At 53.4% G+C, this 13,138-nt stretch overlaps 1 protein-coding gene across 6 annotated transcripts; it reads left to right on the plus strand.

Moving 5' to 3' along the window:
- Window positions 1-324: 324 nt before the first annotated feature.
- Window positions 325-4,727, plus strand: ANGPTL4 (angiopoietin like 4; the record flags this gene model as incomplete). Of its 6 annotated transcripts, none has more annotated exons than XM_084248928.1 (7): window positions 325-607; window positions 726-883; window positions 1,006-1,123; window positions 3,131-3,244; window positions 3,349-3,444; window positions 3,559-3,840; window positions 4,546-4,727. In XM_084248928.1, 7 exons carry the CDS (start codon window positions 325-327, stop codon window positions 4,725-4,727), a joined length of 1,233 nt encoding a protein of 410 aa, XP_084105054.1. The 6 variants fall into 6 exon arrangements, with proteins under 6 accessions (XP_084105054.1, XP_084105055.1, XP_084105053.1 ...); XM_084248929.1 differs by having other exon boundaries at window positions 741-883; XM_084248927.1 differs by having other exon boundaries at window positions 325-591; window positions 692-883.
- Between the last annotated feature and the right edge of the window lie 8,411 nt (window positions 4,728-13,138).

Raw genomic sequence — 13,138 nt, forward strand, 5'->3', positions numbered from 1 at the left:
GAGCCGGAGCCCGAGTTCTTTACCCCCAGGGCACCCTCCCACCCCCCAACTACCCGGCCTCCCGCGCACGGAACCCCACCTCCGAGCGCATGCCCCACCCCCAGCACTCCCCGACCACGCCTCCGTGGCGCCCCAACAGGCTTATAAAAGGGGGCGTCGCGGGGCGAAGGCAAGCGCAGAGGGCCCGCGGCTGAGCTCCGAGGCTTCCCTGTGGCCGCGCCCCAGCCCGTCTCCGGCTCATCCCCAGCCCGCGCCGGGCCTGCGTCCCCGCGCCCCTTGGTTACCGAGTCCCGCGTCCCGCGTGCCGCGTCCAGCCCTCCTAAGATGCGCGGCGCACCCTCGGCCGGGGCAGCCCTGGTGCTGTGCGCGGCCACCGCCGGGCTGCTGAGCGCGCAGGGCCCCGCCCCGCCCGAGCCGCCCCGCTTCGCGTCCTGGGACGAGGTGAACGTGCTGGCGCACGGGCTCCTGCAGCTCGGCCACGGGCTGCGAGAGCACGTGGAGCACACCCGGGGGCAGCTGGGCGCGCTGGAGCGACGTCTGGGCGCGTGCGGGGCCGCGTGCGAGGACCCGGAGACCCTCCACAGTTTGCAGGTAAATGCGCCCCGGGGTGGCTCTCCCGCGCCCCAGCTGCTCTCTTAAAAGTTTGGGCGCGAAGGGGGTGCAGCCAGGACCCCCGATGGCCTCCTGCCAGTGGCCCCGAGGGAGGAAGAGGTGGAAGAATGGAGCGATTTGCAGCGCAGGCTGGTCCTCACCAGCATGTCACTCTCTCCAGACTCAGCTCAAGGCCCAGAACACCAGGATTGAGCAGCTCCTCCAGAAGGTGGCCCAGCAGCAGCGGCACCTGGACAAGCAGAACCTGAGGATCCAGAAACTACAGACCCAGGTGCCTGATGCTGGCCCCAGTGGGGGGGTGGGGGTGGCAGCTGGGCCAGGGAGTCCAGATGCGGGACCACATGTCCAGCAGTATGAGCCAGCCACACCTGACCGCCTCCCGTCCTGTCCCAGGTGGGACTCCTGGCCCCCGCGCACCTGGACCACAGGCTGACCAAAGCCGCCAGGAGAAAGAGGCTCCCGAAGATGGCCCAGCTTGCTGGCCCAACCCACAACACCAGCCGCCCGCACAGTGAGTGTCCAGCCCCGTGCTGTCCTCTGGCAGCCCCCACTTGGCATTCTTCTCCCACTCCCTGTCAGGTCCACCCCACTGGGAGGGACATTAGCCCCGGGCCTGCACCCTATGGTCTCTAGTGAAGGGTGCACAGGGTCCCTCCCTCCTCAGCCCTGATTGCCCTCCTGGGCCACCTCGCCCTTCTTCCCAGCAAGCCAATGGGCTTTCCCCGGAGCTGTGCTGGCCACCAGCTGGACCAGGGATTGCGAAAGAGGATCTGAGAGGGACGCGAGCTGAGGGGCTTGGGGAAGAGGCGGGGGTCTAGGTCTCGGACACCTTCCGGAAGGTGGGAACCTTCTAAGAGGTCACAGTGGTGGACTGGAGGGTGAGAGGGAGCATGGAGTTCTCCAGCTTAAGGGGAATGGCCGCCTGGAAGGGGGTTCTGAGGTTTGGGTGCCCCTGGTCTCTTGGAGTGTGGTCCAGGACTGGGGGGCTAGGGCGGGGACCCCCACCTCCCTGGTCAGTCACGCTGGCTCGCGCATTTCTTGTAAGTCCAGGATTCCTGGCCCACACACCTAGTCCTTCACCCATCTCTTGGACCCAAAGTTGCTGACACCCCCTTTCCACGCTCCCACCCCCAAAGAGAGGGGACTTTCACCACTGGCACAGCTGTAGGTTCTTTTTCGTGACAACCCCCAACCACAGCGTGTCCTTGTGCGTCAGGCCCAGGCGCCATGGCCCATCCTCAAGTTCATGGCCCCAGACCCGGATGGCTTCCCTGAGGTCCCTCCACCCCTCTGCCGGCTGGGGAATCTGCGGCTGTCAGCTGCCAACTGGGTGAAAGTTTGGATACCCCGTTCACACCCTCAGGCTGCTTGCTGGCTGCACCCCCAGTCTTGAGGGAGCCTTCCTCCCCCTGCCCCCGAGTAAGGGTCCAGTACACCCCCCCAAGCCCGAAATGAGGGGTTTTTGGGTCAGGGCTGCTGGCCTAGGTCCAGACTGGGGGCGATGGTTGGGGCGTGTGAGGGGGTGAGATCTGGGGACTCCCAGACTCTGGGCTGCCAAGTAGGAGAAAGGTCAGCGCTGGAGAGACAAACAGCTGGTGCTAATGGAAGCCACACGGGCGCTTTGGCGGGCTGCCTGTCCTGATTGGAAGAGAGAAAAGTAGGGGAAAGGGGAGCTGCCTGGGGCGGAAAGTGTCCGCAGACACTCTGGGCCTGCCCCCACCCACGGAACAGCAGCTCACCCCCTCCTGTTCACTCCCCTCCCCCAGGCCTGGGCCGCTCCTCCCCTGGCGACCTTTCCCTTACTTTCCCCGGCTGGGCTGGGGGTGTGGACTTGCCCGCCTGGCCCAGCCTGCCTGGCCCTCCTCTGCCCTCCTTGCCTCCTCTGCCCCCCTCCCGACACACACTCTGACACCTGGGACCCCAGAGCGGGCCTCTCCCCTTGCAAGCTCCTCCCAGGCCCCATCCCTTACCGGACAAAGCAGAGCCAGGCCTGCTGGTGGGCCCGGCCTTGCCCCCTCCTCTCAGCCACCTTCATTATTCATAGCTCAAGTCTTTATTACAGTCGCTCTGGGGAGGGCCCTGGGCACTGGTGTCAGACTGTGGGCACGAGTGGGCGGCAACCCTGGTCTGGGCAGTGGGAAGCCCTCCATGCCCTGTCAGGAGGCCTGGCTTGGCCTGGGGTTCAGGAGGATGGGCAGCTTCCGGAAGATGGCGGAAGAAAGGCTTGGAGGGAGGAGGGGCCCAGCATAGGAATCAGCAGGTTCAACTCCCTGAGGTCAGGCGACTGTGTACAAGGAGAGCCAGGGCGGTGGGTGTGGGGCTGGGTCCAGGCACCTTCTAGGTGGAGCTAGGAAGACCATGGGGAGCCATGGGAGACTTTGGGGGGGCAACTATGGGGGGCCAGGGGGAGCATCAGGAACTCAGGATTGCCCCCTCAGGTCCCTGTCATCCTCTGCTCAACCCCCAGAAATGGGCTGCTCTCCTGTTTCAATCTCCCTGCCCCCCTCTTTCTCTGCAGGACTGCCCAGGGACTGCCAGGAGCTCTTTGAAACTGGTGAGCGGCAAAGTGGACTGTTCCAGATCCAGCCTCAGGGGTCTCCGCCATTCCTGGTGAACTGTGAAATGACCTCAGGTAGGATGTACCTCCCTGAATTGGAGGTGATTAGGGAGGCTGGCGGGGAGTCGGGGTTCCCTTTGAGAAGGGCTCTCCTGGTGACCTGGCATCTCTTTGGGCAGATGGAGGCTGGACTATAATTCAGAGGCGCCACGATGGCTCCGTGGACTTCAACCAGCCTTGGAAAGCCTACAAGGCTGGCTTCGGAGACCTCCAAGGTGGGTGCTTCCAATAGGGATCAGCGGAGGCAGGGTGAGGGTCAGGGGTGGGGGTCCCAGTGGTGGGGGAGCTAGGAGGAGTCCGTCTCACTTGCCGAGCCTCTCCCTCCGCAGGGGAGTTCTGGCTGGGCCTGGAGAAGGTGCACAGCATCGTGGGGGACCGGGACAGCCGCCTGGCTGTGCAGCTGCAGGACTGGGAGGGCAACGCTGAGTCCCTGCAGTTCCCCGTGCACCTGGGCGGCGAGGACACAGCCTACAGCCTGCAGCTGACCGCGCCCGTGGCCAGCAAACTGGGTGCCTCTGCCGTCGCCCCCAGCGGGCTCTCCCTGCCCTTCTCCACCTGGGACCAGGACCATGACCTCCAGGGGGACAAGAACTGTGCCAAGAGCCTCTCTGGTAAGCCAGCCCTGTCCCTCCCTGTCCTGGCCCAAAGACCAGGGCCTCCCCTCCCTGCCTTTGCATCCCTGTCCTGCATTCAACCCCCGGTCCATCTGTTTGCTGTCTCCTCTCTCCCTCCCTGTGGTGTGCCCTTGGGCAGCTGACCTCCAGTTTCCCCAGCTTGAAAATGAGTATAATCATGGTGCCCCCGCTCCTCAGGACTATCAGGAAAGTCCAGGGAGATGACATTCCCTGGGTGGTGGCCGGCGTGGCACAAAGTCACTAAGATAGACCCCACCTTGTTCTAATGAGATTGGAGACAAACCCTGGGCCCTTTGAAGTAGAACTGTAAGAAACTGCTTTTTGGTGGATCTAAAATCAAAGGGCTGTTGGTAGTTTTATATGGTTTCATCGACTAAAAACAGATACCAATAGATGCCAGTTACAGGAAGTAATAAACACTGACCACGTGCCAGGCCCCGAGAAGCAGCTTGCCATGGTTCCATGAGAATACTGGTCTCTTGTGGTCACTGGAAGGGGGCCTTGGGCCCCTGAGGTTCCTTTGTCACAATCTGGGGTTCATCAGACTACAGTTTGACAACCACTGCTTCCGTCTTCCCATCTGAAGCTGGTCAAGTTCAGCGCCAGCCTCCCCTGTCCCAGCCCCACGGTTCACCCAGGGACTCAGGCCTGACCCAACCCCCTCTCCTGTGATCTCCGCAGGTGGCTGGTGGTTCGGCACTTGCAGCCACTCCAACCTCAATGGCCAGTACTTCCGCTCCATTCCCCGCCAGCGGCAGCAGCGCAAGAAGGGCATCTTCTGGAAGACCTGGCGGGGCCGCTACTACCCTCTGCAGGCCACTACCATACTGATCCAGCCCACCGCGGCCCGGGCAGCATCATAGCCTCCTTGGGGGGCCTGGCCGCAGGCTCCTAAAGGACAGTGACTTTGACTGTGGCCCAGCATGTGGCCGCCCCCTGCCTGGGCAGGAACTCTGGGTCCAGGCCATCTGGAACCTCGTGGTCAGAGACGCCTACCACTGCAGAGGTCCCCATTCTGAGTGGGGGCTACAGGCGCTGTCTCGGAGAAGGGCAGAGCTGGCAGAGCTGTCGGGCTGCCGCGCACAGACCCGGGAAGTGTGGGCCTGAGTGGCGCTGAGGCGCTCTCCCCGCCCGCCCAGGGTGGACACAGGTGAACTGCTTGGGGGCCGTCAGACCAGCCCTCAGTGGTGGATTCAGTCACATTGACTGGCTGAGCCCCGGGCACCCTCGTGGAGCCACTGTGTGGGTGCCATGGGGATGTGGGTGCCACAGGGTGAACTGGCACCGATGAACTGGGTGGAGCTCATAGAATTCTTGGAATAAAAGCAACCTCAGAACATCTCGTTCTTTGTCCTTTGGTTTGTTTTAAAAACGGGCTGTTTCAAAGTTCACAAAAACATGTTCCCAGGGTGGAGGGCGAGTGTTCCCAGGTCCCTTGAGGCCAAGTGGTTATTCCTACCATTTCGACAACTGATTTTAATTCCATTTATTATCTCGTGATGTGTTATCTGTCGTGTGTATTTTTGAAATTTCAAAACCAAACCGTTGTGTGAGTCATTGTTCCGCAAGCAGGTGAGAGAGAAGACGGAGGGCCCTCCCTGACCTGCAGCAGGGAGCCACGTTCAGCCTTTCGGTGCTCTGTCATCCGATGGAAACCTCATGTGTCGCTGGTTTAATTTTCTCTAGTAGCCACATTTTAAAAAAACAACAACAAACATTTAAAAAGTAAAAAACAGTAAAATGTAAAAAAAAGTAAAATTAATTTTAGAAATACATACTTTAAAAGCATTCTGTTGAAGTAACATTGCCTTATAACTTTCGGGTGTGTATCATTATAAATCAAATTCAAGTATATAAAAATTGGGCTCCCTGGGGGTGCAGGGGTTAAGGTCTCAGCGCTATCAAGCTATTGCCAGCCATTGCAGCAAGAGTTCAGTGCCTGGCCCAGGAGCTGACCTGTGCACAGCACGCAGCAGACCTCTTCTGTCTCCCCACTGCTCCCCTTAGCAGTGTATTTCAGTGGATCCGCCTGTTCTGCTTCCCCACTCTGTCTCTGCTGGGTCCTCTCACCTCCTGCACCTCTAGCCTACTCCCCAGTTGTTGTATGCATAAATTAATAAAATAAATCTTAATAGGTCCTCCCCAGTGGCACAGCGGTTGAGCGTTGGGTTGCAAATATACCAACAGCCTCTGCAGTGCCGGTTCGATCCCCAGCCGGCAATGGTCCCACATGGCACGCAGACCTCTCCTGCCAAGCCCGCTGCTCCCCTCAGCAGTGTAGTTCATCAGTCTGCCTGTTCTGTTCCCCGCTCTGTCTCTGGTGAATCCTCTCACCCTCCCGCGCTTCTGACTGTACCCAGTGCCTGTATAAATAAATAAATAACTCTTTAAAAAAAAAACCTTAATATATAAATGAAATATGTTAAGTTCACCACAAAAAGTCCAATTCCATCCTGCACCACACACCCCTGACTTTTACCTGACTACCCACCCTTACCTCCCTTCCGGGAATCAGAGATTTGGCCTTAGAGTCTTAGAAGTCAATTTTACCCAAGCAAATATATTCAGAATGTTACTGTTTTGACATTTTATCAACATAAAAATTAGTAAGGAGATTTTTGATAGCTCTCCTCTGTAGGGAGACTTCGGAGGTGGCCGGCCCTGTGCATTACCGGTACATCTCAGCAGTTTCAGGCCCTCAAGAGCTGCAGGGGGCCACGGCCACCATCTTGGGCAGCACATTCCTGGGGGTATGAGGGTGAATTGTTTGGGGGTTCTCATCTTTTACCACATCTGCACAAATTATCCTTTAAATTCAACTCATATTTGTTAAACATGGGCTGCGTGCCAGTCCTGTGCCAGTGCCAGTACGTGGGGTGCTCTAGTGAACAGGAAGGTCCCCGCCCTCACTGAGCCCCCTTCAAGTCTCTCCCATGACAGACCAGGGCATCTGTAATTGATGGGACAAACTCAAGCACTTTGGGAGTCAGAGGAGTGCGGGGTAGCCGAGGCCAAGCAGCTCCCTCCCAGGCATGTTGGGACTTAAGGAACTAGCTTTTTAAAAATGTAAACACCAATCTTTAGTACATGTGGAAAACCACATCACCAGTCTCAAGTAGGCCAGTAAACTAAAGTCACTGAAAATGAAACGATACCAATGCTTTAAAATTCCAGCTAGAATGGTGGAAGGAAAAATAAGGAAAAGCAGTTGCCCCAGAATGGATGGGGGGTTGGATGGGGGAGTGAGAATAGCCTAGAAAGGAGCTTGAAACTGTCCAGAGTAATGTCAGTTTGGGACTCTGACAGAGGGGGGACACTCTGGTGTATGCCTTTTTGTCTTGGTGAGTGTGTACACTTAAGATTTGTACATATCACTGTATGTGAATTTTACTTTTAAAAAAAGGTGTGAAAGAGCCATAGACAAGCGTGGGTTTGCACAGCGAGGGTTCACATGTATTCAGATTTTTTTTCTATCTGTGCACTCACAGATACAGTCACCCCTGTGCATGAGGAGGCCTGCCCGTTACAGGGAACTGAGCGCCCGTGGATTCTGATATCTGAGGGGGTGTGTGGGTCCTGAAACAAGTACCAGGGACAACAACTGTAGTTAGTTGGGGGGGGGGGGAGTCAAAAGTTTTATGTGGATTTCCTTTTTATTTTATTTAAAGTGCTAGGATCACATCACATTCAGCCATAAGAATGGCAAAAAAAGTGGAAACAATGTAAATGTTCAACGGTATTGCTGCTGACCTCTACAAATTAGGCACATGTACCCAATGCTTACTTAAGATTAAAATTACTAGAGCCTCCCTGGTGGTGCAAGGGTTCAAGTCTCAGCACTATGAAGCTGTCCACAGCCACTGCAGTATGAGTTTGATCCCCGGCCAGGGAGCTGACTCACAGGGCACAGCAGACCTCTCCTGTCTCCCCGCTGCTCCCCTCAGCAGTGGATTTTAGTGGATCTGCCTGCCTGTTCTGCTCCCCACTCTCTCACCTCCCCCCCCCCACCAACCTCTGGCCTACACCCCAGCTCTTGTATGCATAATTTTTTTAAAAATCTTAAAAAAACATTAAAATTACTAAAACAGGGCCTCCCTGGTGGCGCAGCGGTTGAGCACTGGTTTGCAAAGGTGCCCGCAGCCTCTGCGGCGCCGGTTCGATCCCCGGCTGTTCCCCAGCCACCAGAGGAGGGTCCCGCATGGCGCGCAGACCTCTCCTGCCACCCGCTGCTCCCCTCAGCAGTGTACTTCGGTCCTTCTGCCTGCTCTGCTCCCCGCTCTGGCTCTGGTGAATCCTCTCACCCTCCCGCGCTTCTGACTGTACCCAGTGCTTGTATAAATAAACAAATAAACAAACAAACAAACAAATAAATAAATAACTCTTTTTAAAAATTACTAAAACATTGGGCTTGAAGCAGAGAAAGGTTTATTGTAAGTGAGACAAGCCAGGAGACAGGAGAGGAAAAAAACCCATTCAAATCTGCTTCCCTAAGAAAGGAAATCAGGTTATATGGGTCTGGGGGACCAGAGTTGAGAACAAAGGAGTTAAATTTTATTGACTGAAAGCAGATTCAGGGCAAAGAAATGTGGACTTGGCTGAAGTGCATTGGCGAGCCCCTGGCGCTTCGTAGGTGAAGTATGAAATGATTTTTCTCCACAAACCAATTTTGAATTCTGTCGATGGCCCCACCGCTGGGCGCCGTCCTCCCCTGTGATCAAGGTCTCCAGCTGCCTTGGAGTTCAGCTCACGGTGTTGGCAAGTCAGAGAAACTATTTCTGTAAGTACAGCCTCAAGGAGAAAAGTTTAGGTAAGTTTTTATTTTCTTCCTTTTGTGCATTTAAGGTCTGAAAGCAACTTAACCCTTTAGGCTTGGTTTCAGTAAGACAACGGTTAACTTAGTGGGCTTTTAAGCAACCTTTAAATGATAAGCAGGATGATACAGAAATGAGAAAAAAATTAATTAAGTCATCATAATGCGTAACCAAGGCAGGATATCAAAACTGTTGCAGAGCTATAACTCTGGAAACACAGCATGTGCCGATGGGCAGGGACGAGCTAAGACACAGCCTAAGGAATGCGGCTCATCATAAAAGTTCCTTACATCCAAGGACATGTGCTAATGATCCTCAGGGGTCCTGGAGAGCACAGGCCAGGGTTGGTGCACAAAGTGACCCCTTCATTCTGACCTTGTCTTTATGATTTGCTTCATTTTCTAGGCCAGCTATTTAATCAAGGTAGTTAAGAATGTACACCTTCCCAAGTATACCCCATTTCAGGGACACCGTTTCTGATTTTTTCTGCATTCAGCGTCAAAGGTGTTTCTTCCCAAGAAACTGAACTTCTCTGTCAAATGCGCTTGATGGAATAGGAGAAGTGGGTTTAGAAGGGATTCATTGCAAACGTTATGTGTAGCTCGTGGCCATGGGTACAGCAGGTCTTTACTCCATCTTGCCTTCTGCCCCGAACCATGATAAATCTCACAGGACCTGCAAGAACAAACTACTCATTGAATCCGTCCGCAGGCGTCAATCCATGCTGTTCCACAGCATCTGTTCTCACCTCTGAGGTCAGCTTGAGCGATGACCTGGCTCGGGAAATGATGTCATCTTCGGATGCTGCTTGTCCCGCTGGAAAAAAATTCAGTTTCAAATCCTGGGTTTTTCTGGTGAGTGACAAAGGCAAAGCAGAGCTTGCAGGAACAGTGCTGAGCACACAGTTGTAGCAGAGAATCCCACACCGGGGCTCCCCCTCCTTGTCTTTGATGGTGCCCTGTTCTCCGAGGAACCCACAGCTGTGCTGTCTAACATGGTAGCGCCCGCTCGCTTATTGCTCTTTAAGTGAGCTGCAATGATATGAAATAAATAATTGTAGTGCCCGGTTGTGCATTGGGATTTTCAACTGAGCAGGGTCCCATCCCTAAGCCCTCACCAGCCCCCATTATTCAAGTCACCTGTAATTGACACATAAGATTATTTATGTTTAGGGTGTACAACTGTGTTTTTGATACATTTATATGTTGTGAAATGATGACCACCCTAGACTTAGCTAACACCTCCAACATGTCACACAGTTACTATTTTTTTCAGTAGCGAGACTACTTAACATCTACACTCTTATCGGTTTTCAAGAATATAACATAGCATTGTTAACTCTAATCACTGTGCTGTACACCTGAGCTACCAAATCTCATCTTCCCTTCAAATGCTTCAGAAAAGATGATGGGTGAGTGTAGAGAAATGGACATGGACTCAGACAAAATGTTAATAGTGGAGCACAGGTAGTAGAGTATGAACATCCTCTGTAAAATTCTATTTTTCTAAATGTTAAAAATTTTTAGAATAAACTGTGTGTGCGTAGAGAGAGAGGCAGAGATGGGGAGATAATCTCTCCTCGATAGGTAATAAAAGATTTTCAGAATTGAAAAGAGGTAGGACTTTCTCAGTATGTGGTTCAACATTATTTAATGCACCCCCTAAAATTATCCCCAGGTCATCCTGTAATAGGGTGGTCCCCAGGAAAAGGGGAGGTTCCAGGTTCCTTGCCCCTCCCAAGGGAGGGTGGAGCTGAGCATGGAGAAGCAGCTGGAGAGGAGACTGAGGAAGGGAGGAGGAAGGATGGAGCCAGAAGGAGGCTTGGAGGAGGCCCATGAAGCAGAGAGACACGTGAAGAAGCTGCACTTGCTTCTTGGTCCTGGACTGGTTGAAACAGATGTGGGAGAGAGACCATGGGGAGGTTAACGATGGTCGCATAGATCTTGATTTTAATTTTGCTCTTTTCTTCCCAGACTTGTCTGGCTGTTTCTGACCCTTTTTTATGGATCCCCGCTGGAAGGTGCTTTAGACTACGGCAAGCTCTCAGGCCTTGCTTCAGGCCAGCCTTGTTTGGCTGGACAGTTATCCATGCGGGGATGGGTAACTTCGGGTGCTTGATTTGGAAACTACATTCTTTGTCTTCTCTGTATCGCACACTAATTGTATTAGAGTTCCTTTCCATTAAAGGTCTTATATGTCTTGTCTTGATGCGATGGATGACAGAACCTATTTAGAGAGGGCAGGTTTGGGGACCTTGGGGTGCCCCTCTCCCTGCTCTGTAACAATATGGCTAGTGGCCCCTTGTCTCCAGGACATGTGTTGGGAAAAATAGCATCTGCTTGTGCCCTAGTCACAGCTACTCTCTTAATAGAGGAATCGATCTTTCAAATACTCCTTCTACATGTTTCCTTGTCACTCTTTCTGAAAGATGCTTCTCTCAGGTCCTCCTTAGTATTGAAGGTCAGATCTTCTCCAGGCTCCTTTTTGGGGGTGTCCTGTATCAGTCAGGCTTGGAGAGTATCTCTTGATCCCATGGAGGCTGGAACTAATGGGAATTCAGCTCGCAGTGTTAGGGTGTCTCCCAGCTATGCCCTCAGCTCTCAAGCTTTGCTGAGTGCTATTCTCATGGACCTGGTACCCTCTCCTGCCATCACTCCCCCTTCCCAATGCTGCATCTCCCACCCCTCCAATCCTGGGCCACAACATAAAGAATAACCACCATGGTTGCGAACCAACCAGAACTAGGATATGACTGCAGAACCATCCCAACTCCAGAGCCTGAGCTCTTAAACAGCTTTCTCTCCCTGGTGATTGGGAACAGGCCATTGGACTTGTGACCTCAGTATGTATATCTGCAAAATTGGGGTGGGTTTGCTGCTCGACCAGCCCACCCCCACCCTCCTTCCTGTTCTGTGAGGATTTCACGCAGCCTTTTGCAAAAACGCTTGGCACAGTGTGTGGCTCAAAATGAGCACACTATATAAGTTAGCCTCATCTCCAATACTATTATACCATGAACCACGCTGGGCGGTGGGGTGAGGTGGGAGGTGACAGTTGGAGTATGCTGGGCTTCTAGTCAATAGTGGCAGAGTATCCTCCCTGGCCTTGCTTCCAGCCTCACCTTTTTGTCAATCTCATCTCTGGTTCCTTGTGTTATAGGCCTCACCCCAACAAAGTGGGTCCTTTGCCCTCTAGGGAAAGAATTCACCAACAAGCTCCAGTTGCAGTTTAACCAGACAAGGCTTTATTAGAGACTTGTGCACGAGGGAGCTGGTTTGGGAAAGGAGAGTGGGACCTGGCTCTCCTGAGGGGGTTAGGAGACCTTGCAAGGGGAGGTCTAGGGGGCAGGAGGGGGGTGCAGCCTCACAGTTTGTTCTGGGCTGGGTGGGGCATGCACAGATGGGTTACATTCAACTGCTCAGTGGGCTCAGCTTTCTCCCTCAAGGAAACTGTGACCTGATCACTGGTCAGGATCTATTGCTTTTTACCCATCATGGTCGGTGTGGTGGCTGAATTGCTTGGACAGGGGTCTCTAATCCATGGCTTAGTTCAACTTTTGAACAGGCCTAGAACAACTCATCCTACCAGCTGGCCATTTCCTTTACCCAGGCTGTCTCTTTAGGAGCCCACTCTGTAACCACCATAGTTTTGTGAACTGGAAATAAAGGCTCAATGACAAAAAGAGTTTATTAGATAACCAAGATGAGAATTTGAATCTGGGGAGCAGTCCAGCAGATTTTACTCTGAGAGCTGTTCCAATAAACACAAGTTTGAATTTAGTCTATACAGGTAGGACAGTGAGTCACTGACATTAAGAATGTAATCTTCACAGGAGGGCTTCCAGTTCTAAGCTGTCCAGACCTAAAGATACCCTGATGCTGGAGGAAGAAAATGAAGGATTTAATCTGTTCCTTTCCAATGCCCTGTAAAGATGCAAAGGCTGGGTGGCCATTATTAAATCTTCTTCATCTGGCTCCTTCGTCATCAGTGTGTGGGAGAAGACTGGCTTTATCTCCAGGTAGCAGATTCCAGCAAAGGCTACAGGAAGGGAGCCTATTTAGGCTTCATCTATGCAGTTGGCTTTGCCCTCTTGCGTGCTAGACCAGGGAAGGTAGGGAGGCAGAAAATTTTACAATATATTCACAGCTTCCCAGCTGTTCTGACCCACTGTGCTCTCTCCGTCACTCACTGTTTTGTTGGTCTAAAATGTTCTTCCCACCACGTCCTCAGACTCCCACAGACTCAGTGCTAATGCCACCTCTTCCAGGATGCCTTCCCTGGTTCCCTTAAGTAACTCCTCCATTACCTAGCCTCAGTTGTGCACATGGCACCCTCACTACACGCTTCCCACTCTGAAATTATCTTGTGTCTGTCGTTGTTCACTTGCTGCCTGCTGAATCCCCCCAGCACCTACAGTGTCACCTGGGACACCGCACGTGTCCAGTAACTGATAAAGGTCTAAA

This window comes from Talpa europaea (genome assembly GCF_964194135.1).
Source record: "Talpa europaea genome assembly, chromosome: 12".
Taxonomy (NCBI): Eukaryota; Metazoa; Chordata; class Mammalia; order Eulipotyphla; family Talpidae; genus Talpa; species Talpa europaea.